The sequence below is a fragment of the Anser cygnoides genome, chromosome 15 (assembly GCF_040182565.1).
Source record: "Anser cygnoides isolate HZ-2024a breed goose chromosome 15, Taihu_goose_T2T_genome, whole genome shotgun sequence".
Classification (NCBI taxonomy): Eukaryota; Metazoa; Chordata; class Aves; order Anseriformes; family Anatidae; genus Anser; species Anser cygnoides.
Window position 1 is genome coordinate 742382 of NC_089887.1, and position 24368 is coordinate 766749.

General features: G+C 44.4%; 1 protein-coding gene across 1 annotated transcript; it reads right to left on the minus strand.

Moving 5' to 3' along the window:
- Nucleotides 1-1183: 1183 nt before the first annotated feature.
- On the minus strand, nucleotides 1184-23969 carry COG7 (component of oligomeric golgi complex 7). The gene is made up of 17 exons (XM_066977788.1): nucleotides 23712-23969; nucleotides 23251-23399; nucleotides 22588-22704; nucleotides 22256-22424; nucleotides 20307-20389; nucleotides 19406-19528; nucleotides 17136-17334; nucleotides 15268-15395; nucleotides 14764-14918; nucleotides 13473-13589; nucleotides 12898-12963; nucleotides 11064-11250; nucleotides 9690-9830; nucleotides 9127-9210; nucleotides 7460-7574; nucleotides 4188-4331; nucleotides 1184-2849 (listed from the first exon to the last, which is right to left on the minus strand). The coding sequence occupies exons 1-17, from the start codon at nucleotides 23875-23877 to the stop codon at nucleotides 2683-2685; spliced, it is 2310 nt and encodes a 769-aa protein (XP_066833889.1). The 5' UTR covers nucleotides 23878-23969; the 3' UTR covers nucleotides 1184-2682.
- Between the last annotated feature and the right edge of the window lie 399 nt (nucleotides 23970-24368).

Genomic DNA, 24368 nt, shown 5'->3' on the forward strand with positions numbered 1-24368 from the left:
AACTCCTCGCTTCCCTTCTCCCGACAGGAATGCTCGTCTTACCGAACGCTGCAGAGCCACGGCCTGGCTCCTTCACAGAAAAGGCGAGCCGCTGTGCGGCGGCAGTGCTTCATCCCACGACAGCTGACCCAGAAACAAGCAACTGACGCCCTCCCCCACCAACCCGTAGTCACAGACCAGCCCACACTTCCCTTGACGAAGGCCTCCAAATGATTTTGCAAGTGAAAAAGCACTGCCCCTCCAGAAGAGGCAATGCAGCAATGTGCCTGGGCTCATGCACTAGGCCACCAGGAGAGCTGAGAACAAGAACCTGGGCACGCGTTCCTGTGCTCTCCCCAGCAGACGTTACCAGCGTCACTTCCAAGAGACCCGGTCGCAGGGGAACCCGAACAGCTGTCCATACAGACAGACACTGCAAAGGGACGCCAGGCACTGTTCTGCAGCGCAGAACCACTGAGAACCACCTGGGCCTGCTCCTGGTGCTGCTGAAACAACGGGATCCAGGAGGAGCCGGCAGCAGCGAGACATCAGGCAGGCAGCCCCCCCGTGCAGCCCCCCGCGGGCTCCATCCCGGGGGTGCCCCGTGCCGCCCGCACAGCAGGGCGGTGACACGCAGAAGAGGCAGCACCAGGTCTCAGCGAGGAGCTGGCAGAGCAGCGCGCGGCCTCCAGCGCCTCAAACCTTTAGCCCCAGCTGGGTGCCTGCCCAGGGCTATTTGCCCTGTGAACTGCAGTAACAGTGAGCGAGAACAGCTTCAAAAATCCTCACTTTCTAGTTACAAGCCAGGAAAAGGATGGGAGAGGCACAAACAATGAGATTCACCCCTCTCACACCTATGGTAAATCGGAACAGCATGTACTTTGGCAGGACATGGACAGTTTACTATTCCAGTTACTGCTGGTTTATAGAGGGCGTCTGACAACTAATAAAAGTGGAAAGTGTCTCGGGTACTTGACTTAGGCTCTTTACTAGTTTAGCTCTTTCCCAAATGTACTGATTGCCACACACAGATAAGCGTATGTATGCAACATTTTTTTTGCTGTAGCAGTAGTGCGGCCATAGGAAGACTCAGTCGTGCCCTGCACGGGACTGGGCACAGAGCTGTCCAGCGGCAAGGCTTCGCAAGTCACAGCAAAACAGGACACCCGAGAAGTCCCGGCTCAATACAGCACCAAATTTCCCATTCATTTGCAGATTTTTTAATAGTCTTTCCATACTCACAAACAAAAAGAATAACCATCTAACTGAGAACAGTGCCAAGAAAAAAAATGCAGAAAACTATTTTAATTTTCTGTTCTGAATGTTTTAGGTTCCAAAATTTGCAAAGTCTAAAAACTGTTTATAAAACACCCTTCCTCTCCTCACCTCCCCAAACTAAATTTTTGGCAGTAAAACATGACCAAAGTCCAGATGAGAACAGCAAAGGAACCCAATTTTACCCCCTAAACACACCTGGTAAAAATAAGCCTGTATCTGCATGTTACATGTGTGCTACAGAACACACGAAAAAAGGTGTTGGTGTGACAGAAACAGACGGGACTGCTGAGAAAAAGCAGCAGATTTGGCAGTCACGGCAGCTAAGCACACAGTCACCAGGGGAGATGTGTCAGACCGAAGAGTCCCAAAAGGGGCCACCACAAGCGTAGCAATGCTGGGACAACAAGCAATAGCTGTTAAAAAAAGAGGCTGCCAGGGAAAACAGTCAAAAACAAAGACAGCAAAGAGATTTGTGGATCAAGCCAAACACTGATTAGAGCAGCCTGAACCAAGTTAAGGAAAGAGGCAAAAATAGGGGTACTGGGAAAAAATTACTTACCCAAGGCATCTGGTGTTGAAAAGAGGAGAAAATGGTAGAAGCATATAAAGACAAGGAAGAGATTTTCTTCTCCTCCAGAACAGGAGAGTTTGCATGTAAGGTTTTATAGAGCACAGTTTATACAGCTGGCATTACAGTTTTAGGACCTCATCGTGTTTTGCCCAGATTTCTCATTAACAAAAAGCTGTGGAAGTTCTGGAAGTGTACTTAGGCTAGACAAGATGTTTTACAAAGAAGCATATGTCAAGCTTTAATGAATTTTACAAGAAAACAAAACTTTCATTAAATTTATGATCTTCATAGCTTTCAGTAGGACATATTAATCTCAAAAGAAACAACCTACAAAACTGGTTTTATTCTCAGAACTGAGCTTGATCATGCCTTTTCTACTAATTGATGAGGCTGTCTTCTTGGCTTTGAATAATGACAAACTTGAGCAATGACCACTGCCACCAGGTAAGAGAGCTTCCAATCAGTTGATCTTTGTTGCACCTACCCCCTTAATTTATATTCAGAATTGATTAAACTCATGAAAAAGCCGGTTGTCTTGCCGATGCGAAGCATGAACTTCCCAGCTAACAGCAGAACATTTCTACTTAGAAGTCAGCGCCACTCAGCCTATTCAAGATAATCCAGATAGTTTTTGGTAAATTTGGTTGTGGGACATCTTTCCACATTTCTAAAGATGGAAAATGGAACCAGCTTTTCCTAGAATAAGGCAATTATTAAAACTTATTCAGATATAAATCCTCTTATTTCCAGAAATATTTTCCCAGTCTTTGCAAAGTTTTTACAGAATTTAAAAAAAAAAAAAAAAAGGCAGTTAAGCCCTTGACTCGAATCTAGCAGTGGAGGAGACATTACAGCTAACACTCCAGGCCTCTCATTGCAGCAATGCTGCTGGCCATTCTGCGAGGAACACTTTTTGCAGCTTGCCGGTAGTCCTCTGGTTTTGCCTTCAACAGAGTTACAATATTTTGCAGTGTTCTCGATGGCTGAAGGCCAAGGGCATCCATCACGTTTATTAGATAATCTGTAAGATTAAGGATAAACATGTATTTGAACAGACAACAGACACTGTGCAAGCAGTACCCCAATAAAAGTTGTTCTTCATGACAGCTGGAACTCTGCCACTGCTAGCTCAAAACCAAGAAAAACTGCAGTGTATTTGGAAGCTGACTGTACTGACTGACGGGCATTTTTGGCTTCCCGTACACTAGTTTAGACAACTGTTTAGTTCAGAAGACTGAGACACATTCTGCCACATTTCAGTATCTGCACACGACAGATCACAACTGCGCTTTCAGATGCGAAGAGCTTGCAGCAAAAATGGGAATTTCTGCAGAGGTGAATGGCTGACGAGGTAGGAGGGAATTCCAGCTCACTGACTCCAAGTGGATTGGGGAAGTTAAGGATGAACTGGGGAGAATGTCAAGCAACCAGCTGCTAATCCAGTGGTTTGTTTTTAAGCAATACCACAAAAGATAAGATTGAAGGCTGAGTTCACTAGCATTCAAGCATACTTTCATGTCAGCTGAGGAGATGTTGTCTGTAATTTTAAAGCTTGGCCAGGGGGAAATCAGCACCCATGATTTACAGCAGGGAAAAGGGCTAGCTTGCATTAACACTAGTTGTAGCGGTCTTGTGGTGGTGGCACTTTCAGGAGTTTAGGATAAGAAAAAAAACCATCTCCTCAACATTCTACATACCACCTTTCCCAACACTTTCCATCAGTCCTCCCTCAGTCACTCTGCATGACATGGAATAAGGCAGACGTGAACACGTGCCAACTATCTTCTACTTTGTTCCTGAAAATTTCTCCATGTTCAAAGTATCTTTAGTCATCTAACACCTGCAGGGCGGTAAGTTAACCTTCACAGAGGAGCTGATACGATAGGTTTTGTAATGCAGGATGATGGTCAGGTGATCCACAACGACTTTTTAAAAGCCTTTGGCCCATTCTCCCTACACCAGCTATTATGTGGATGGAAAAAATCAACCAGGTGCTCCCTTTGTAACCTACTGGAGCACTTCCCCAACAGACTGAGAACACGCTGCATACCCCATATATGACATACGCTGGCAGTACACAGCACCGATAAAAAGGAAAAGGGCAGTGCCATACTTAAAAAGATTACGTACAAATGTCTTCCTTGCTAAGACTGGCTTGTAAGGAAATCCTGTCAGTTCAGAATGGCCTTGACTTTCACTGTCAGAAACACAAAGCAGTGAAGAAGCAGGAGTACCTACTAGAAAATCATGCTCAGGACTAAAGGAGAAACCCATGTTGCAGTTTCTTTAAATCTAACGCAATGAAAGAGCCCATGTGTTACAGCAACACTTTTCAGGACAACGTATACACTGAGCTTACCAATGTCTGTGGCAAGCTGCTTTGTTGAATGTACTGTGAGCTCTGGTATTTGCAGGATGACTTCACAGTAAGTTTGCATCGTAGCTCTGGCGATGGAGCCCAACCAGTAGTCAGCCATATTGTCCAGCTCAGGTAATTCGTCTCCTGAACAAAAAATTCTCGTTAGCTGTCAGCAGTCTCGCTCACCTTCATTTGCTGGTTTTGTAACAAGACATAATTTATAAATGGTTAACTGTTTCTTCAAGACGACGTTAATGTATTCATTAGGATTCATCTTGTCAGCTGTTTTTGCAGTAATCAAAGCAGCTACATATCTTCTGTGATGTAAAATAACATTGGAAGTTAGCTCAAGACCCAGAACACTTCACTTCCCTCTCTGACTTCTCCAGGTTAGTAACTTCTAAAGGGCTGACAGGTGATCAGGCTGGAATCAGAGGCACTGCCTGGCATGTTCTATAGGATCATCTTCAAGGACCGGTTTACAAACTACTGCAATGACATGGATTCACAGGGTTTTTTTTCCCCAATGTCATTCTGCGTTCATCTTCATTTTGAAAATTAATACACTATTAAACATGTAAATTCTTTAAGATGACAAAATAATTAATGTTAAAACCTAAACCAAAGAGCATATTCTCAAAAGTCTAGAGAATTTGATAAATACCAACATCTACACTTCCTTGACTGTCAGTGGAAGCTAACACTGAAAAGAGATTAACCACAGCAAACGATGGTACGCTGCCAACCTGCTGGGAAGCATTACGTAGCCACTATTAAATGCAAGAGGATTAATGGCACAACAGGTAAGAACAGCCATCTGAAGAACGAACATGAGCCAAAACTCAGCTTGTTGCAAGAAATTAATGAAAGACATCCAGAAAGAACTCCTCAGGGCTTCTGAAGTGTGTTCTGAGGAGAAAGTCTTGAACAGGCAACTGCACTGTAGCTGTGTCAGCAGCCACCTGCACCACCCACTGCATTTCCCTCAGTACATGGGTTTTGATCATTCTGCCCAGTATCTAATCACTGAAGGCTCAGGTGGCACTGGTAGTAGCAGGGAAGCTCTAGTGATTTTTCAACTAGAGTTAAAACAGTTAAAAAATAAATAAATGAAGTGGTCAGCATTTCAGAATTGCATTCTTATGAGCAAGATCCTGACTACAGAGACAGAACACATAGGTGGACCCTTAAGAAAAGAAATTCCCAAAGATGCAGAAACTGTCCTGAAACAAGACAGACTGCAGATCAGTTTCTGACCATGGGATCCTAACCTTTGTAACAGACAGGAACAGCTTAACATTTCACAGAGGGTATAACAGTAGTTTTTTCCTGGATTTACAGAGAAAAGAGGCAGAGGAAAAAGTTGTTGACAAGTAAACTGCATTACTACTTTGCTTAAGACTAAACAATTTATTCCTGAGGAAAAGGAGCTCAGCAGCTTCTCTTTTTCTAGCAACAGGAAGAAATGTCTCCCGGTTTCCAACCTGAACCTCCCCTGGCACAACTTGAGGCCATTCCCTCTAGTCCTGTCACTGGTTACCTGTGAGAAGAGGCCGACCCCCAGCTCCCCACACCTTCCTTTCAGCTAGTTGCAGAGAGCAATAAGGTTTCCCCCGAGCCTCCTCTTCCCCAGACTGAACACTCCCAGTTTCCTCAGCCGCTCCTCACAGGACTTGTGTCCCAGGCCCTTCACCAGCTTCGTAGCCCTTCTCTGGACATGCTCCAGGGCCTCGATGAGAAGACTGTGGTGACACAGTCACAGATGGTCAGCCAACCTCGCAATTCACTGCTTCTAAACAAAGTCACAAGCTTCCTCTTTGCCTATTCTTTGCTGCTCGCTCCTGTGCAGCTCTGATGCATTGTAGAATTCTTAGGAAGTTGTTTTAAATCTCTTCATTGACATACTGTTAAGAGAAACCAGCCCAATAAATAAATAAAATTAAAAAAGGAAATACTTTTCTGTGGAATAAAAGACTAGAACTGGCCCTGCCATGGAACCAGCACAAACGAGAGGGTAGGAGTGCAAAGCTGGAGCAAGACTCCCCATCCAGCAAGCTGCTAGGCAGTCCAAGCCTCTCCATGAACCGTACTGTGTGGCGGTAGACATGACAAGGAGCAGAAGCCATAAAAGCTAAGCTGAGAAGCTATTCAAACACGACCATCAGTCGACAGGAATTTCCTCCCTGCCATGTCTCGTAGTAGACAAATACAGCTAAACACAAACCAAGCACATTGTAACACTGTCATCAAATAGAAACCAATACTGATGGACACCAAAAACCCAGGAGATTCTTGCTCTGAAAAGCAGTGACTCTGGGAAGCTTTGGTCACTGGGATTTTCACTGGGACACACGTTCTTAGCACAGGACTGTAGTAAAAAGACTACAATCTAGTGATGTATAAAAATATGACTAACAGACCACACTAGGCAAGTAATCTCAACCCTCTACACAACAGTGGTAAACCCAAAGTTAGAAAATGGTGTCACATACTGACATCCCTATTTCTTGAAATACATGAAAATACCTGAAACAGAGAACAGGCAACAAAAATAACCAGGCACTAAAAAGCACGTCTTAACGTGAGGCTCAAAGAGCTCTTTTTATTTTTATTTTTTTTTTAAATCTCCAAGTGGGTTTAAAATGGCTTGTTTTCATATGAGCCTAAACACAGATAACTCCAGAAAATAGCTGGGTCTGTGTGCAGCATGTAAGGACTTGGTACACCTGTGCCTTCTCTCCACTTTCAGAGCAAAGGTGGTCCCCTAAGGACTAAATGAAATGCAATAAACTACTCTAAATGCTAGTTTTGAGCTTAATGAGAGATAGTAGAATATCTAGTATTATCACAGAACTGTGCTGTGAATGAGCACCCCAAAAACGATGGTAATGGTAGCTCACCATCCTCAAGGAACGGGAGCGAGCACATCAGATACTCATGCTGTTTCTGAGAAAGCACCTAGGAAATTAGATACTGCTCCAGCTATAAAACAGTAAAAATTCACACCCTGCATCCAATCCACAGTTCTAATGAACAATGAATTTAAATAGACTGTGCTAAAGCTTCTTGTCTGAACCAAACTAAAAAGAAGCTTTATTGATTATTTAGAGGCTCCTTCTGGGTAATACCAAGAGACTCTTGGAAGAGAGAGCATGAACAGGCAGTAGGAAATGCACCTCAAACAGCTCTGCTACCATAATGCGTCGTGCCCTTGTAATGTCAAAATGTGAAAGCTTTCCTCCAGACACGTGAGGTCTTTGTTTTCACCCTACCTTGTTCTGGGGGATAAGGCAGTTTTCCAGCATGCAACGCCAGTTCCAAAGAAGAATCTTCTTGAGTGACAAATGGTTCAAGGTGGAGAGGTAGCGACATAATATATTGCCCAATCTAGAATAAAAGCACAAAGAGCTGAGTCACTGAACAAATGTGAAGCAAGTGCTTTGCTAAAGAACTATCAACCGCAGCTATCCACACCTGAAAGCAGAAAGCTGAGCTGGACAACAACTCACTAACCTACAGTAGCTCAGAAACAAACTGTCTCCTGCTTATCATTATGCTTTGCACAAGAAATACTTTTTGAGGAAGTCAGAGAGCCAGTCATTAAAACGATCACATTAAGAAAAAACTGTACAGAGAACTGCTGCTCTAAGCAAATTTTTGATAATCTGGAGTGTTCCTGGCAATTTGTTTTCTTGATCGAAATCTAAGAGACTGAACCAAACAAAACCACAGAAGAGGAAACACGGATTCAAGTGACAACGTAACGATGAGTTACCGAAACGTCTCACTCCCAAACAGGCTGCATGCCCACAAACTCACACACATGAGCTACATAACTTTAGACGTGCAACAAATAGTGCACTGTATATAACGTGATTATCTCGAGCCACACAGCATATTCTTAGATGCAAACAAAGTTCAGAGTACTCTGCGTCCCCATTATGGAGCATAGTCATTAATAGATTTTTTCGCAAGTTCACAGCACTTTGTGTCCTCTTCTACACATCATAAATGCCACATCAATTTGTTTCTGAACTGTAATTTTAGCTTTTTAGTTTTCAGTTTTACTGCATAATGTCATAGAGTAATTCCAAGACTAACCAAAACAAAGTCTTGACTCAGTCTTGACCCACCTATCACTCAGCAGTAGAATAAAGGGTAGATCTGAAAAGATGTCTGAAAAGATCTGAAAACAAATGCTATCTATCTGAAAATTTCTGAAGTTCCTCTTTGCCTTGGACAGGCAGAAACGTCCTTTGATTCCCCACAGAATCAAGTAACAGCCATGAACACCTCAGTTTTAACTTTCAATTAAAGTGGTGTGAGCATATTCAGCCTCTCACCAATGTGCAGGTCTCTCTTGCCGAACTGCGTTAATTAGAAAGCTATTTAGAAATTCAGAAGCAACCTTCCCTTGAAATTTTACCTGATACACTACCCATGAACTTTCTAAACCTCATAAAAGACCTCAGATAGCTAAATTCAGAACTACTCATGATTAAATCATCCCACAAGTTGGCTGACTACCCATTTCTATAGGCCATAAACCAGGTGAAAACAAAATATGAAAAGCTTTTGGTTGCAGCCTGTCCTTGAAAAATCTGTTCCCTGTGTGACGTACAGAATGACAGTAACAAAAAAAACTTGCTTATTAAATTATACTTTGTATTAAGAAAGCAAGAGCAGCTAATATTAATATCTGAACTGCAAATGTGGCAGTAACTTAAATGATGTTCAGCAGCACAGAACTGAGGAGTACCTAGTCAGGAGGAATGAACAGCTCACTCTACCCTTCCATTCAGGACACCTCAATATCAGAAAGGTTTCATTGTTATTGCATTAGAAAGAGAAAACAGCAAGTCAAATGGGGATTAGAAGGGTAACAGCTCAAGCTGTTTCCAGTACTGAGCTTCTAGTGACTATCTTTGCACGCCCTTACATTGCTGATATATTCCAGAGGAGTCAGGCTGAAGTTTGGCAAGTCCTCTGTCAGGGTCTCACCAATGCCACCAGAGTTCCAACCCTGTAAGGCAAAAAAAAAAAAAAAAAAAAAAAGGCAAATCATATCTGTGACTTTCTGGAGCACGACATCCATCAGTATTCTGAGAAGGGATCACCCGACAACACAAGCTAAGAGTACCCAAGGACTTCTAGAAACCAGAGGACAGTTGGTGAGAAAACCACTTCCCTTGTCCTCTTTCATCCCCAAAACATACACACCCTTTTTACATAGATCCCTATGGGAAATACTTGCTCTCACAGGTTAGAAAAGCATCATCTCAAACAAACATCACAGCTTCCATACATAGCTGCCTGCTGCTAATGCTGTGGAGGAAGGGAAGTAAACTTTTCCACTGAGCACAGTTTAAGGAAGAAAGGTGATACCATAGGGAAACTTTCTGAAAAGGAGAAAGGTAAGCAACGTTGAGCTGTACTCCACCCTAAGGTATCCCACGGGTAAACCTTGCAAGTTCAGATCAGATCAATGTACCCATTACTCACCTCCATCTTTGAAACAAGTAAGAGTTGTTGTTTGATGCGAAGAAAAACAGAATCAAAAGCCAGGTGGTGTGCCAGCTGGTTGAGGCGGCTTAGGGCAGATCGAGATGAAGACAACAGGTTGTGGTTACTTGTACCTTTTTCCTAACGCACACACAAAGAAAAATGTTTACATACAGATGACATTAAACTGACCACAGAAAAGCTACATTAACATTCTTAAAGAGGTCTTTATTAGGCCATCCTAATACAAAACAGCTTTCCTCTGCCACAGCACAGCCTGTTTCCTTTGGGATGCCCTATTCCAGCTAGTTATTTGAGACAGAAACTGAACACTGCTTCCTGAAATGTTTAACAAAGAATCAGCATCATGTTCTCGCCACGCGAGGTGCCAGTAGAGGCCAAACAGTGAGAAACTTGCAGAGAAGATGGCAAAACTGTCATTATAATATGCACCTGATCAGAATGCCTCTGGAACAGGTACAAAGTTTCATGTTGCAGTACGTCTGTTCTACACCTTCCCTAGTAGAGATGAAAAAACTAAACCACAATCCAGTTCCCTCAAATTTTCCTACCTTATTTGGGCACAGAAGGGAGGAGAGGGCAAAAACACGGAAAGTGTATTATATTCTGCCAGGTAAACTCTAAAAGAAACTTTAGAAAATATAATTTGTCTGCAACAAAAGAATTACAAATATGACCTTTTACTCAAACGGTGCAAGTGATTCCCTGCATGGAATTGAGTTAAGAGTTTTACATGAAGAGTACATATGAAAACTGACTGTTTAGCAAAGATTTAAAGTCAACATACTTATGGCAGAGCTGCATACGTTGCAGGTAAATCAAGTGCAAAAGAAATCAAAACATTTTGAGGAAATAAGAGACAGAATTCATAACCTCGACTTCACTATTATAAGTGACTGATGACGGCAAACATAACTTAGATCCCCAAGAAGATAACTAGAGTCATTCTACCCTGTTCACAGACGCATGCTTGAATGATCTTGCAGAATTACATTTCAGAATGGATACGGCAGTGGAGTATAAGTGGCAAATAAAGTCTTGAGAAGCCAGTATGTGAAGCCCAGAATTTGAGATGGCTTCAGCGCTATCACCCCAATGCTTCCTGTGACAGAATCTCGCCCACGTGAACTTACAGAGGCATGTTCACAAAACAGACATGATCTGGCAAAGAGATGAAATGAGCCCAGGCTTCACGTTTGGACATTTTATCTCTCAGCAGACTGGTGTCAGAACATAGCCCTCAAAAGGGATGAAATGTAATCGCACTGCAGGGGGAATCCAGGCCTCATCTACCAACCATGGGCCTAACAGCAGCCTGATATAAAGGCAGGTTCTCCAAGGCTCCACAGCTACCTTTAGGGTGTAAAGTGTTTCCATAAGGCTGGCATACTCGGATGGATTCTCCTTCAAAAGGTAATTGTACTCCTGCCAGGGATTCTTTACAGAGCTCTTCTTTTCTGTAGAACTGGCATCCTGAAAGCCAGAAAAACTACAAGGGCTGTAGGAGTCCGAGAGATACTTCCCAGCAGTTGACAAAATCCTGAAAACAAGCGCAAAAAGTCACCAACAGAATTCTCTGAAATCAGTACTGTTGTCCTCCTGTTGCTCCAAAGAGAACCCATGGCAGCACCTCAAGATAAGTGAGAGAAAAAGCAGCGCTCAGAGCTACTGGGGCCTCTGACTCCATCACCCTTCTGACACAGCCCGTGATTATTGTTCTACCCTGTGAGGCGATGGGTGGTTCAGCCGCGTACGTTCCCTCCCAGAGCTGGAAGGCAGCACCACAGATCGCTCTACAGCTTCCTCCTGAGCAACCCGGAACCACAATGCCCAGCAAGCCCTCCACAGAGAGAAAAAAATCTTTATGACAAAGCAGTCACATCAAACTCTAAGAACAAACTGGTAGCAAAAACACTGCAAAGAGACCCTACGGTTCTAGATACTGGTAGAAATGTTTTGAGATGAGGTTCTCACAGTTTCCAGAAGGGAAGAATACAGCTATGAGTGCACTCCCTCCCTCTGTCACAGCAAATGAAGCTACTAAAGATTAGTTACCATTGCCCTTGGGGTCTCAGAAACAGTAAATATGGGGCATAAATCTTTTGTCTGGTCTGATCACTAGGTAGTTTAGGGTATGTGTTTGTGAACAGCTTAAGAGCTTTGAACAAGGTTACTTGTTGGTCATATCATGCAACTGGTCCAGTTCACCTTGTAGGTCAGCTTACTGCACCTGTAAAACTGTACCCGGGGTACTGCCGACTGCTTTGTGGCTCACTTGTGGCAGTTAGGTGCGTGTGTATATATTCATACATTCTATTCACATATATATATATATATATGTATGAGTAGATATTCACACACACATGTAATATACATTTTATATATGTATTTTTCAATACAAGGCTAATTCTTCTGGGACAGGGAAGAGAGAGGAAACTGAAAAACAGATGCAAGTTTTGAACTGTTCAAGAACTTCTAACGGCTTCTGAGTGTCAATACTGCCTTTATGTTCCTTCAAGGGAGAGAGTATTCATTGGTGGAAGATGCTAATTACAGCCAGCTCTCACTTCTACCGTGCAAGCAGAAGACTGCATAAATACTGAGCTGACTGGGCTCTCAGGAAGTCTGGAAAATATGGAACAATCCCAGCCTCGTGGGCACTGCAGGCCGCTATATCTTACAACAAATACAGCCACTTGAGTCAGAATAAAGCATTTCAACATACAAGAGGCTGAACACTATACTGCTCACAAGCAACAAACGATCTACATGCTGCCCATGCTTTAGGCTCCTCAAGTTACAAGAAATTGATCAGTTACAGCACACCTAAATGCATGTCAGCAAATGATTCATGCCCCATGTCACAAGGGGGGTAAGAATCTTGCCAATTTGATCTGGTGGAAAATTCCTTCCTGACCACAGTGTAGCAGTCCATTTGATGCCCAGCCAGGTGAACAAGACACACCAGCCCGCTGTCCAAGAAAAAAATGATTATTATGGCTGTCTCAGAGCACAGGACTGAGTGAGACAGTGTGCAATCCATCTCTGATGTTTCAAAAGATGGGATAAAAAACTGTAGTGGCTCTGCTCTTCCATCTGTGGTCTACAAAGTAAAAGCACCTTGGAAATTTTTTTTTGACTTGGTACCTATCTTGACAGCTTATGCATTCAGTCCAGCAATGCTCACCTGTTGGCCAGCTGCTGCTCAAAGTCTCCACACTGACGAAGGAGCTCACCACAAGTAGCAATTATTCTGGGAAAGAACAAGATAAAAACATATTTTGTAAAATTTTAGTCAGATAATGCCAGATCCCCAGACAACCCCTCTCAGGCAGGTGTCAGTAAGTTAAAAAATGCAATAACCAAACCACAGCCCCCAGAGCATACATCTTTTAATGCGGCTATTAACTCTACGTCCATTTGTTAACACCATCCTGTCCAACACCCTCATCAACATGCTATTTGCTGTCATCATGGCTAAGGCCAGTTCATTGTCACTGGGAACGATTCTAAGAGCTGCTGCTATTTCAAGTGATAGGACATGTAGTCTTGCTCCAGACAGGCTGGGGGGCCACACTGCACTTATTGTGCCAGCAGCAATCTGAAACCCCGTCACTAATACTAATACTCCCAGCAACACTACAGCAAAGTGGACATAGCCCTGCATTCTGCACTAAGAACTTGTGTAAAATGACCCTAAGTAATTCCCTTCCAACTTTGTTACAAAAATCAGTGCTGGGCCAGGCAAAAAATGCCCTTTACCGAACAGAGTTTTGGAATGCCGTCCAGTCTTCCTGGAAAAGGGAATCTGATGGGATATCATCCAGTTTACATTTCTTTCGTATAGACTGCAACGTATTTGTAAAGTCAGAAGTATACCTGCAATGGCAAATGGAGAAAAGAAAAGGACTAGTGTAAGACAAGACTAGAGAGCAACTTACTGCATGTCCTTTGATCTGCTCATTAGGTCTTCTGCAATGGTCAAATGAGAACTAAAAATATTAGAAGAAGAGTTCAGAAGAGACGCTGTTGTTCCAGCCCAAGTGCACGCATGTGAAGAACTGATCAGGCACTGTCCACTCAAGCCTACACTAGAAGTCAGGGAGAAACTCAGCTCATGTGTTTGCTCCTTCAATTTGCTGCATATGGGTTACTAGGAACTTTTCACTCTTATGATAAGGTATGAGTAAGATATTTTTGTTAGCACTGCACTAATCACGTCTCCTAGGAGAGACCAGACAAAGTTTATAAAGCTACTGCTACTCCACCATCACTTGGCCCTTATTCCAGGAACACAGTGACAACAATCTCATGAATTTGTTTTCTCAGCTACTCCCCAGATGAGAACAAGTTTAAGAGGAGAACATTTTGTTTTGTCCCCCCACAGTCTTATTTTCTTTTCTAAACAGTGCCCATAAGCTGGAGGCACGCACACTGCTATGTAATTGCCCATAAAGAAGATGAGATCAGAGAAGGGTGCTTTTCTCTTCCCACTTCCCCACAGGACAGCGAGGTAAGAGCTCGTGAGCAGTTCTTTCAATATCAGGAAGGAATAAGGAAGTTAACAGTACTGGAATACCATTTAAGTGTCTGACAATGTCATTTTAAAGCAAGAGTGAACCTCACTCATTAGGGTATCTTGCACTTACAGGCAGATTCTGGATATGAGGTTGCTTGTCTCAGTAAGTGTCTATTTCCCCACCTAGTTCTATTTTCATCAGCCTGATCTGCTTTCGTTGTATTTTGTTGGTGGAAACATTTCTCCTTCCAAAAGTATTTAATAAATGAAAATTCAGCCCAATCAGAACGGGAAATGGTTGAGGGAAGTCTTCCCTTTAGTTATAAAATCTTCCATTTTTCCCCTAAGAAACAGTCACTGCCTGAATCACAGAATCACAGAAGTGGTAGAAGGGGATACCAGATGATTCACATTAAGTTTATAGATACTTTCAGCATTCAACCATTTTTCATAAACTACAAAGTCCTTGGCCACAAGCTGAATACTTCCTACTCCCTTAGGTTATACACAGTAGTGCAAATAAAAGCACCTTACTTTGTGAACAGAGCCTTCAGGGCCTTAAGGAGCCCACATACTCCCAGTCCGTCGGTGAGCTTAATGCAGTTGTCGATGGCTCCAGAAGCCAGAATGAAGAGTTTGTTGACTGAATGGTTCAGTTCCTGGACACAGTCAATTACTTCCCAATGCTCCTAAATAACAACAAAAAAAAGGTTGAAAGTAACTTTTCTATAAACTCTATGGAACCTGCAGCTGTCTCTTGGCTGACAACAATATTTGGTAAAGTTTTTCTTCACAGATCTACACAGTGCCTGTTACTGGGTGAAACAGCAGAAGAAAGGAGTTACCTGTGACCTGAGAGGGATGCTGAACTTTATTTCTTAAGCAAAATTTACTTAACCGTATCTAAACATACAGCAAACAGAAAACACTACCAAAAACTTACAGGAGGAAAGAGAGCAGTAACTCTAACAAAGACCCTCGTTTTAGTAGAAGTTTTAAGCCTCTCCCCGCATAGATTAACAAAGGCTGCTGAATTACCAAGGGCACTGCACTGATCTGAATGAGGAGATTCTCTTCTTCCAGGTCTCCATACTTGAGTTGATAGGGTTTGTACGGACCATACACCGCTTCTGCTAGTTCCATCACTTTTACCAGGTTCTGCTCCTCTACAAAGAACCAGATGTTTAGTCTACAAGTAAATGCATATGATACTAAAAACGTTATTCCAAGCAACATGCATGAGTTCTTCAATTAGAGCACACTGCCTATGTAGGACTGCGATGTTGCCCAACAGCTTTAAGTCTCGACTACATAGATTTATTTTTTTTTTTAAAGTTTATCATCTCTACCTGCTTCTTAAAACCAAGATATTCTACCTCAACGAGTACCTCAAGAAAATACCTAACTGCTCCAAAACAGGCTGTATGACAAAAATCAGTACCAAACCAGGACTACTTTGAATCCTGGTTATAAGCAAAAACTTTAACACCCTACAGACAGGCGATCCATGGAGCAGGTTGTCCGAAGTAGTATCCACGCTCCGCTTTCAGGATCAGTCTGGACAGTAACCAGCATTACATGGTTTGAGCTGCTAGCGGACCCTGATTTGAGCAGGAGATTGGACTAGATCATCTCCAGAGGTCCCTTCTAACCTGAATTATCCAATGACTCATAACTGAACCCTCCCCTCACATACACATTGAGTAGGAACTGGTTTGACCCTGTTTTGCTGAGTCACCTAGTCTTTCCATTCTTGAGATACTTCTGTCCCAAACACCTCATCCTGCAGCACAAGAGATGGAAATACAGAACACAACCTTTTTTTTTTTCTTTTGTAAACACTCAGGTGAAACAGTTCAGCGGCTGTCTCCCCATTCCATCATCATTTAGACTTTGACATCATTATTTCAATTTTTTTAATCTTTTCTATTATGACCCACAAATTAGCCAAGCCAAAGATAGAAAATGACTGACAAGAGTACACAATCATGAAAGCAATAAAAACAGACAGAATGACAGTCATGTACCCTGAAATTGCCCAGTAATCATAATTTACGTGATCAAGTAAGAATCTGGGTTTAAGTAGCTCAAGACAATGTTACGACGAAACAAAACAGGAAACACAGTATTAGAAATGCTCCATTAGCTTTAATTTAGGATTTTCCCATACCTAGTCTTTGACGGGGCCCTACCAGATTAATATAAGACTATAAAGAGCCTACACTTCAGGTTAGGTATAAACCTATGTGAACACAGCAGCTCACCACTTTGTGATTCGTGGGAATTATTCACCAAGTCATGACCAAAATGAGATGACAAACATCACAGGATAAGGAAAGCACAGGTCAGATTTTGAATCAAATGCCAAGGATGCTGCTAAGATATAAGCTACAAACTGTTCAGAAATAATATTTGGTCCTGCACTATCAATTAATTAAACCATAATCCGGTACCAACATAAAAACTGCAAATAAAATTTAAAAATCCAATGGAAGTAGCTTTCTAACAGGTTCTCTCTTGTTTATTAAGGTGTTACTTAATTCCAGGAAACTCCTCAACTTTTATTCTTTGTGATCTTTCACAATATGTTTCACAGATAGCTTCCCTAGAGACATTTCCTCATCTGTTAGGTAGATGAAATACTGATGCTTGTAAAAGGAAAAGCATTAAATTATTTATTCAAGGCAGCAAGCATGCTCAGAATAGGTCTACTACAGTAGACTCATTCAGTATCAAGTCAATATGTTCAGTGTCAGAGGTGTACACACACACAAAGACACAAATGCCATGTAAGGGGTAAATACTGTAGAAGAGGTAATCCCTCCTTCCATGTAAAACTAAACAAAATCTCAGAATGGAAATGTACAGAGGTGTCAACGGGGGTTAAGTTTGGTGCAAGAACCTACTCAGGTTGGGCAGCATGGCTACTTCCAGCCCTTTTGCAAAGTGGACGGTGGCATCATAGAGCTCCAGCAGCTTATTTAGCTTGGTTTCTTGGCCTGTTCTTTCCATGGCAGTGCCGAGGCAGACAGGGATGGAAGGCACCAATGCTCCCAGAGTCTGAATCAACAACACAGTCACAATTTCATGGGGTTTCTTGAAAACCTGTGGTAACAGAAAAGCTATTAGCAAAAGCACGTTATCTCACAGGAACACAGCAGGAAGCAGCAGATAGCTTCTAGACAGAGCCCCACGATGTACAAACCACACGTCGCTGTCTCAGCAGAGACACCAACAATCTGCGTGGGTTCTGCCGGCCGAGCGGCTGGCACCTTCCCCCCCCCGAACTCGTGCTGCTGCCCTCCCAGCAGAAGCAGCCCTCACACAAGCAGCACTCCGCTTCCCATGGCGGTCACGGCCAAGGTAGCCTCCCGTATTTATGCCCTTGCCACAAAGACCTGGGCTCCTGAAACAGGGACAGAAGAGGCGTAACAGACGGGTTTGCAAATGCTGTCAGCAGAGAGGCAGGCTGCCATAACCAGGGAGCAAAGAGCTGAGAGAGAAACCGGGAGCAGCCCACCCGGACTTCCCTGTGTGCTGCACAGAAAACAGGACTGCCGGCAGTAAGTGGGCAGAGAAGCAGCGAATGCTATGTGGCCTTCACTGATCTCATTACTAGAAACTATCCGAGAACTTGCAAAATAACACAGAAAAGTAAGAAGTGTTAATGTATCCCCAGAACAAGGGTTAAGTGATTATCCTTTGACAGCTTCAGGAAAACTATCAGTTGGCAACAGGTAGTGCCATACAGATTAAGATGATGACATTTTGTGCACTAACAGAGCACAGATTCCTAAAATGACACGTAATCCCAACTGAAAGGGAACAAAAACAAATTTGAAAACCTCACCAGGGGTAAGACCAAAAGGAGGTCTGCTAAGACTACAAGAACCTCACTGATCTAGCACGTAGGTCAGCCCAGTTACCAAAGCCTAGGTCTACAGATACTGCATTGAAACCGCACTTTGAGTGCAGAAGCCGAAAAACTAGAAGATAGGTCAAAAACCAAATTCAGCAGAACACAGGCACTACAGTCACTGGAATATCCAGCTGGCAGAAAATGGTATTTGAAAACAGTGCACTCAGTTTACGCAGGTGTGTTGGGAAAAAAATACACACATGGGTAAGCTATGAAGCAATAGTACTATATCATGAGCCAAATTAGTGGTCAGATAAGCAGTCAGCACTGGAAAGGCTAGAAAGACTGTAATCAGCTGGGAACTTTATTTATTTTCATCCACCAACCTCAACTCTACAAGTATAACATGCATTACAGCCTTTTATCTTGACTCTCATCAGCTATTCTCTCTCTGAAAGCCGGGATCACCACTAGTCTGCTGCAGCAAGGTCGCCACAGATACTGAAAAGTGTGAAGAAGGTCCAACAATTCTTCAGAAAGCAGAAACAAACACAGAGTAGGAGAGACAAACTTTCTCCCATGTGCCATTTCTCTATTTCAATCCCTAGTTTAAAAAAAGTCTACTAAAAGGCAAGGTGACATCTGACCTGTAATTCACATCAAATCATTAAGCAGAAAAAATACACTTCAAAGTAACACTGAGCTCCTTTGCAGGACAAGGCCTAGCACCTGGACCAGGCTTCATTACATGAAGATAACAATCTCATACCCTTCATGGATGAAGAACTCTTACAGGAGCAACAATACCAACTTATTTCTTCATTTCACTAAAGAAGGACAATAACTTTTTGGATCCCACATTATTCTTGGCAGGAAAAACAAGCACACAGGCTTCAAGGGGTGACAGCAGAAAACCCCCAGATATCTTACGCTGAGTGACATGAGTCAGTCCAACATGACCTTGAGGGCCTCCTCCACGCCAAGCGATAAATCAATGCAGGCATTTCAAATGTCTTGCAACAGAACACATTTGCAACACCAACAAATTCAATTTAACTTCAGATATAGATGAAAGTGATAGAACAGCTTTAACGTCAATAACACAGCAACCTTGCTCTCGGTGTAACACCAGAAATCAAATCTTGTCTGCAAGTTAGACGAGAAACTGAAAGCTGCAAGCCCTGCCTTGCACTGGCAGGACACAGAGCGTAACTCAGACCGAGCCCCAAGAAACTGCTCTGAGCTTTGTGAGAATTGAGGGCGTGCTCATTCCTGTCCTCTCCCGTACGCTGCACCGATATTAAGCAGTGACTGCACCTGCGTTGCCCACTGAAGTTGCGAGTGCCAGGTCCCAAGGAGTGTGTCATACAATTCAGTCAATTGGCGATTTAAGCTTAAGTCGCTTTGGCAAAGATCCTGCCACACGGCCACCAGCTGCACCTGCAGGGGTAATGAGAACCGTTCTGAGAGGAGAACTAACAGCTCGCAGATCTCCATTTTGTTATTTTGAACCAAGAACTTCCCATGCAATGCACTTGTGCTAAAATACAATGCCCGCCCCGACTCTCCTCTCCCGATTTCAACGTAACACTTCACTATAACTCAGCACCACCAAAAGGAAACAACTTTCAGCATGAAGCTAGAGGATTCTTAGTTGATTCAAAGTTTTAATTAACGTTGGTATTTGACTCATAAAATGAGACTGTAACTGATATCCCCACATAATAGTTGAAATACTTGGCAAGCCCTAGCCTTGAACTTAATCCTCAAAAGTCACAGTCATGAGAGAACTTCTGAGGATCAGGTTATGGTTACAGAACTGTCTGGAATTCCAACTTTTAATCTTACCTGAAAAGAGTTTACAGAAGTCAGCAGCTGGCAAACTGCAGCAATAAAGTTATTGCTGACATAGCCACATCCAAGAAAAGCAAAACAAGAACAACTACAAGGCACAGAGATAACTCAAGCAGAACACGCATATCCTATGCCTATTTTGAAAAGGAACACAAAGCCCTCAATGGAGAATTACTCTCAAAACATGAGGAGTAACCAAAGCTGTTAGGAGCCAGGAAGAAAAGTCAGAGAGCAGGAAAAGAACAGGTTCCATTCTTCTTGGAACAGAAGTACATCTGCGGTGTAGTAGCGCCACCTACGGCCTAAACCAAGCAAGAATTCAAATTTTCATTCCTCCACGTTAAAATATTATCAAAATACTTACTTTGTGACACTTATAATAATAAGCAAGAAGCTGAGGCATCCGATCAATTTCAGTGAAGACTTTCACAAACATTTTTGCCTGATCTAATTGAAAAAAAAAATAATAGTCAGTTAACAGTCAGTCTCAAAGCGGAGGGACGTTACACTAAAGAATATATCCCCGACTGAGCAAGAGAATCCTTAAGTGAAGATGCACAATGGCTGAAAGACACGCTCTCATCTTTCATTTGCTCATCTTCTCAAATAGAAACAGAACTGCCTAAAACCCATACTCAGACAAGAACACACAGCAGACATGATGAATGGATTTAACTTCTGAATCAGCAAACGCTTCTAGGATAAGACAGATAAAACCAGAACATGTTCTAGAAGGAAAACATTATTTTCCAGAAATAAGCTGCTATCTCCAAAACTAGAAGAAAGTCCTCAGTTTTGCTTTCACCACGCCACAAACTGATACCTAAATTAGCTGCCTCAAGACCAACTAATGACGCGGTGAGCTCTTACACACAGCCTCTCAATTCAAGTTCCTCAGAAGTCTGCTTTGTACCATAAGGGTAATGACTTCAGTTCTGTCCACAAAATACATCTGGGCTTAGAGAAATTAGTAACGAGACAGGACCCAGAGGGCAGACAAACTAGAACGCTGTTACTTAAATGCTCTACAGCTATGGACGTCACAGATTACAAACTCTCTGGGGCTATGTCTGTGGGCTTGTTATTATCTTCATAGGAGCAGGACTCCAGGAAGAAACATGACTTTACCAAAAAAAAAAAAAAAGAGAAATTCTCTTCAATGTGAAAAAATCATGTCCCCACATGTCCCGAAGAGACTTTAAAAAGACAATACAAACAGCACTGAAACTGAGTTGTTCTGAATAGCACGCCCAAGCAAAGGACCTCGTACCAGTACACCTGCTGCCAGCCACTTTCTTGCACCAATGCTTTCTTTGGTGGAGAACTCACAGAGCACATTTAATTTACTTTCACCCTAAGCAAAGAAAATATTCCAAAACATCATCCTTCATCTTGAATCTGTTTACAAAGGAAAATGCACTGCAACAGCAGGAAAAAAAAAAGGCACGGGACCTACTGTGAAAGCTGATGAGCACGTTCCAAGAAAAAGGAGGCTGAGCAAAGAAAAGCCAGAAGCAGCACAGGAAAGAGGAGATCTATGCAAAGGATTAGGTCTCCTTCATTAGAAGCGTGGCACATGGAGCTATGAACACTAACTGCTTCTTCTCTCCTCCTCTTCCTCTGGCTGTCTGCGGTCACACACTGCTGTGCCCTGCCTTCACTCAGGTGAGAACTCCACGCAGTGCTGTGCAGTGGAACACCACAGCCCCACACCCTCAGCAGCACCTCCATGTGGACACAGAGGAGAGGCAGCAACCAGAACAAGTGTTTTTCAGAAGTGCTGTGACAGCAGGAGAGGAAAAGAGAACGAAGAACAGTCCAGAAATATAAAATGATTCTCTACGTAAAGGAGAAAGTTTATAAAACAACTTTTATAAAGGCAGTGAGGAGTCAGAACGCTTCCAAACAAGTTTCCATCTTGGTTACAACACCCATTTCTCCCAAATAAGCCCAGTAGCACTGCGATAACACAAAACCAGAGGCCTTCTACCAATTTGAGCAGCATTTCCCATTTACAGGGCATCCACGGCATAACTAAATTATGCCAGCAGGGTAGCCCTGCCTCAGCACCTCCATTTCACACATCTGCATGACCTTTATAAGCAGATAAACTAGTCCAGACTGCAAAGATGCACTGGACCACAGGCAAGTGCAGAGCACCTAACATTTCATTGCACCCGGCTCCACCAGAAAAAGCACAGAAACACAGAGACAGAAGCCTTCGGGACACATACTGCACACCCAAATAACATTGTACTTTTTGAAAACAGATAAACTCTGCACCGACAGTAAATGACGCCAAGCCTTACTGACCTACAGACTGAGAGTTAAAAGCAGCAACAATCTGAGGGCTGGCCATGGCCTCTAGTCGGTTCTTCAGAGCCTCAAGATGCACGCACTTCTCAGAGTAATCCGGTGTATCCACAAGCATAGCCAGGCTGCTCTGCATACTTGTTAGCTTGGCCGAAATTGCAGACACATCCTGCCACCAGGAAAAGATAACGAGCTTACTTAACGTGACATTAGAAAGCATTAATACCTGTTTCAAAATGACATTTTAAAGGCACTTCAAGAACCTGCTTTTAAATGCAGTTTGCCTGGGAATTTGAAGGCCCAAAGACCAAAAAGAGCAATGTGGTACCTACCTGTGTTTTAAGAGTCTCTTCAATGTCTGCACTTAACGTGCTCCATTTGTCTGCTTCCTCAAGTGACTCTGCAGCCAACTGCATTCTAGATTTCACTCGGTCAATCTCTACCAGGACCTGAAGGAAAACAAACAAACAAAACAAAAAACATTACCCATCGAAAGAGGGACTGCAATGGTTACTTCCGTTACGGGCGTTATTTTTAGTGTAGATTTTTAAAATTGGGTAAAAAGATCATGCCTGTTACAAAGAGAAAGGAGTTGGCTGAAAGAGCTAGAGATGTTAAAACAACTTTGAAAATCAAACACCACAAGGTCAGTTAGAATTGTTGTACCAGTAGGTACTAAAAGTACAACATTTGCCCGAATGACATTACGTAGCCCAGTTAACAACAGGCAGAAACCTTGCCAATCGGCGCTACCAGCCAGGTAACAGCTGCTCTGGCTGCAGAGCTTGCTTCCTTAGCTAACCGCCACTTAAACGCGACCAGCTTTTGTGCAGAAGTGCCGGCTGCGCCAGTCCACGTCCTGCCCCCTTTTCTGCCGGAACGCTAATGGAAGTGTCGCTGCGCACCTTTACTTGACCAGATCGTTTAACGCGACCAAGCCTACCGACGTTAGCATTTCGTGCTACAGATGAATGCTACGGAAGGCAAGAACCTGCCTGCATCGACTGAGCCGTGTCTTCTTCGAATTTCTTGATATCTTCTTTAACGAGGACCATTTGCTCCTTCAGGAAGGTTGCCTCCTGTTTCAGGACCTCCAGCTCCCGGAGGACTCGAGGCATGTTCTGCAGGGCCTGATGACTCGTTTCTGCAGGGGCACAGAGCAGGACAGTGAGGCGGGTCTGACAACCCTCGCGTGAAAGAAGGAGCTTTTCGGTAGCCACGGTACTTAAAAAGGGAGTAACGACGTTCAGTACGTTTAAAACTTAAACACGAACTTTAAGGTGCTCGTTTAGCAGCGCAAGGACTGCTCTCCCTCAGGACTTAAGCCGTGACAGGCAGGCAGCGCCGCGCACGGCCATCGCCACGGCGGCAGCCGGCAACCGCGGCGCCGGGCGGGCGGGCCAGGGGCGGGCGGGCCGCGGGGCCCGGCGGGGCCCGGCGGGGGCCGGCGGCGCACCTTGCAGGACGTTGTTCACCTCCTGGATGAGGACCTGCAGCTTCATCACCAGCGTGGCCGCGTGCGCGTCCGGCTGCGCGGGGCCGTCCTGCTGCCCGGCGCGGAAGGCGGCGTTCACCCAGCTCTTCACCTCGAAGTCGGCGGCCGCGAACCGCGAGATGTCCATGGCGCCGCCACCGGGCCGCGCGGCCCCGCCGACGGCCCCGGCCCCGGCCCCGGCGCACCCGGAACCGCCGCCGGGCCCCTCCCGGCCGCCGTACGGCACCGGGCGGGCACCGCCCGCACCGCTCCGCGCCGCCCCCGCCGGGCGGGGCCTGCCCGGGCCCAGCCGGGGCCGGGAGACGGGGAGGGCTCCGCCGGTGCTCCCCCCAGCTGCCCCCCGGTGCCCGCCCCGCGCAGCACCGGCAGCGCGCCGAGGGGAGCGGGGCCCGCGGCCGCCCGGGCTCTGCGCGGCACGGGGCGCGATCGGGTCCCGCCCGGGGGGCGGCTCCGGCCCGGAGAGCCCCCGGAGCGCCGAGCGGCACCGCACGGGGTGCTCCGCAGGGCTGGCGGCCGCCCCCCGGCTCCCCCCGGCTGTGCTTCCCCGCCAGCCGCCGCCCCGGGCCCTCCCGGCCCCGTCCCGTGCCCGCAGCCCCGCCCGTGCCCAGCCGCTCCCCT

Bases quoted from the DNA above. Each gene is read 5' to 3' on its own strand.
- COG7 (XM_066977788.1), bottom strand. From the start codon at position 23,877: ATGGACATCTCGCGGTTCGCGGCCGCCGACTTCGAGGTGAAGAGCTGG. The intron at 13,590-14,763 runs GTAAGGTGCTTT...TTGCCATTGCAG, and splicing joins CTGAAGGCTCTGTTCACAAA to GTATACTTCTGACTTTACAA. The intron at 4,332-7,459 runs GTAGGGTGAAAA...TTTTTTGTTCAG, and splicing joins GCCTTATCCCCCAGAACAAG to GAGACGAATTACCTGAGCTG.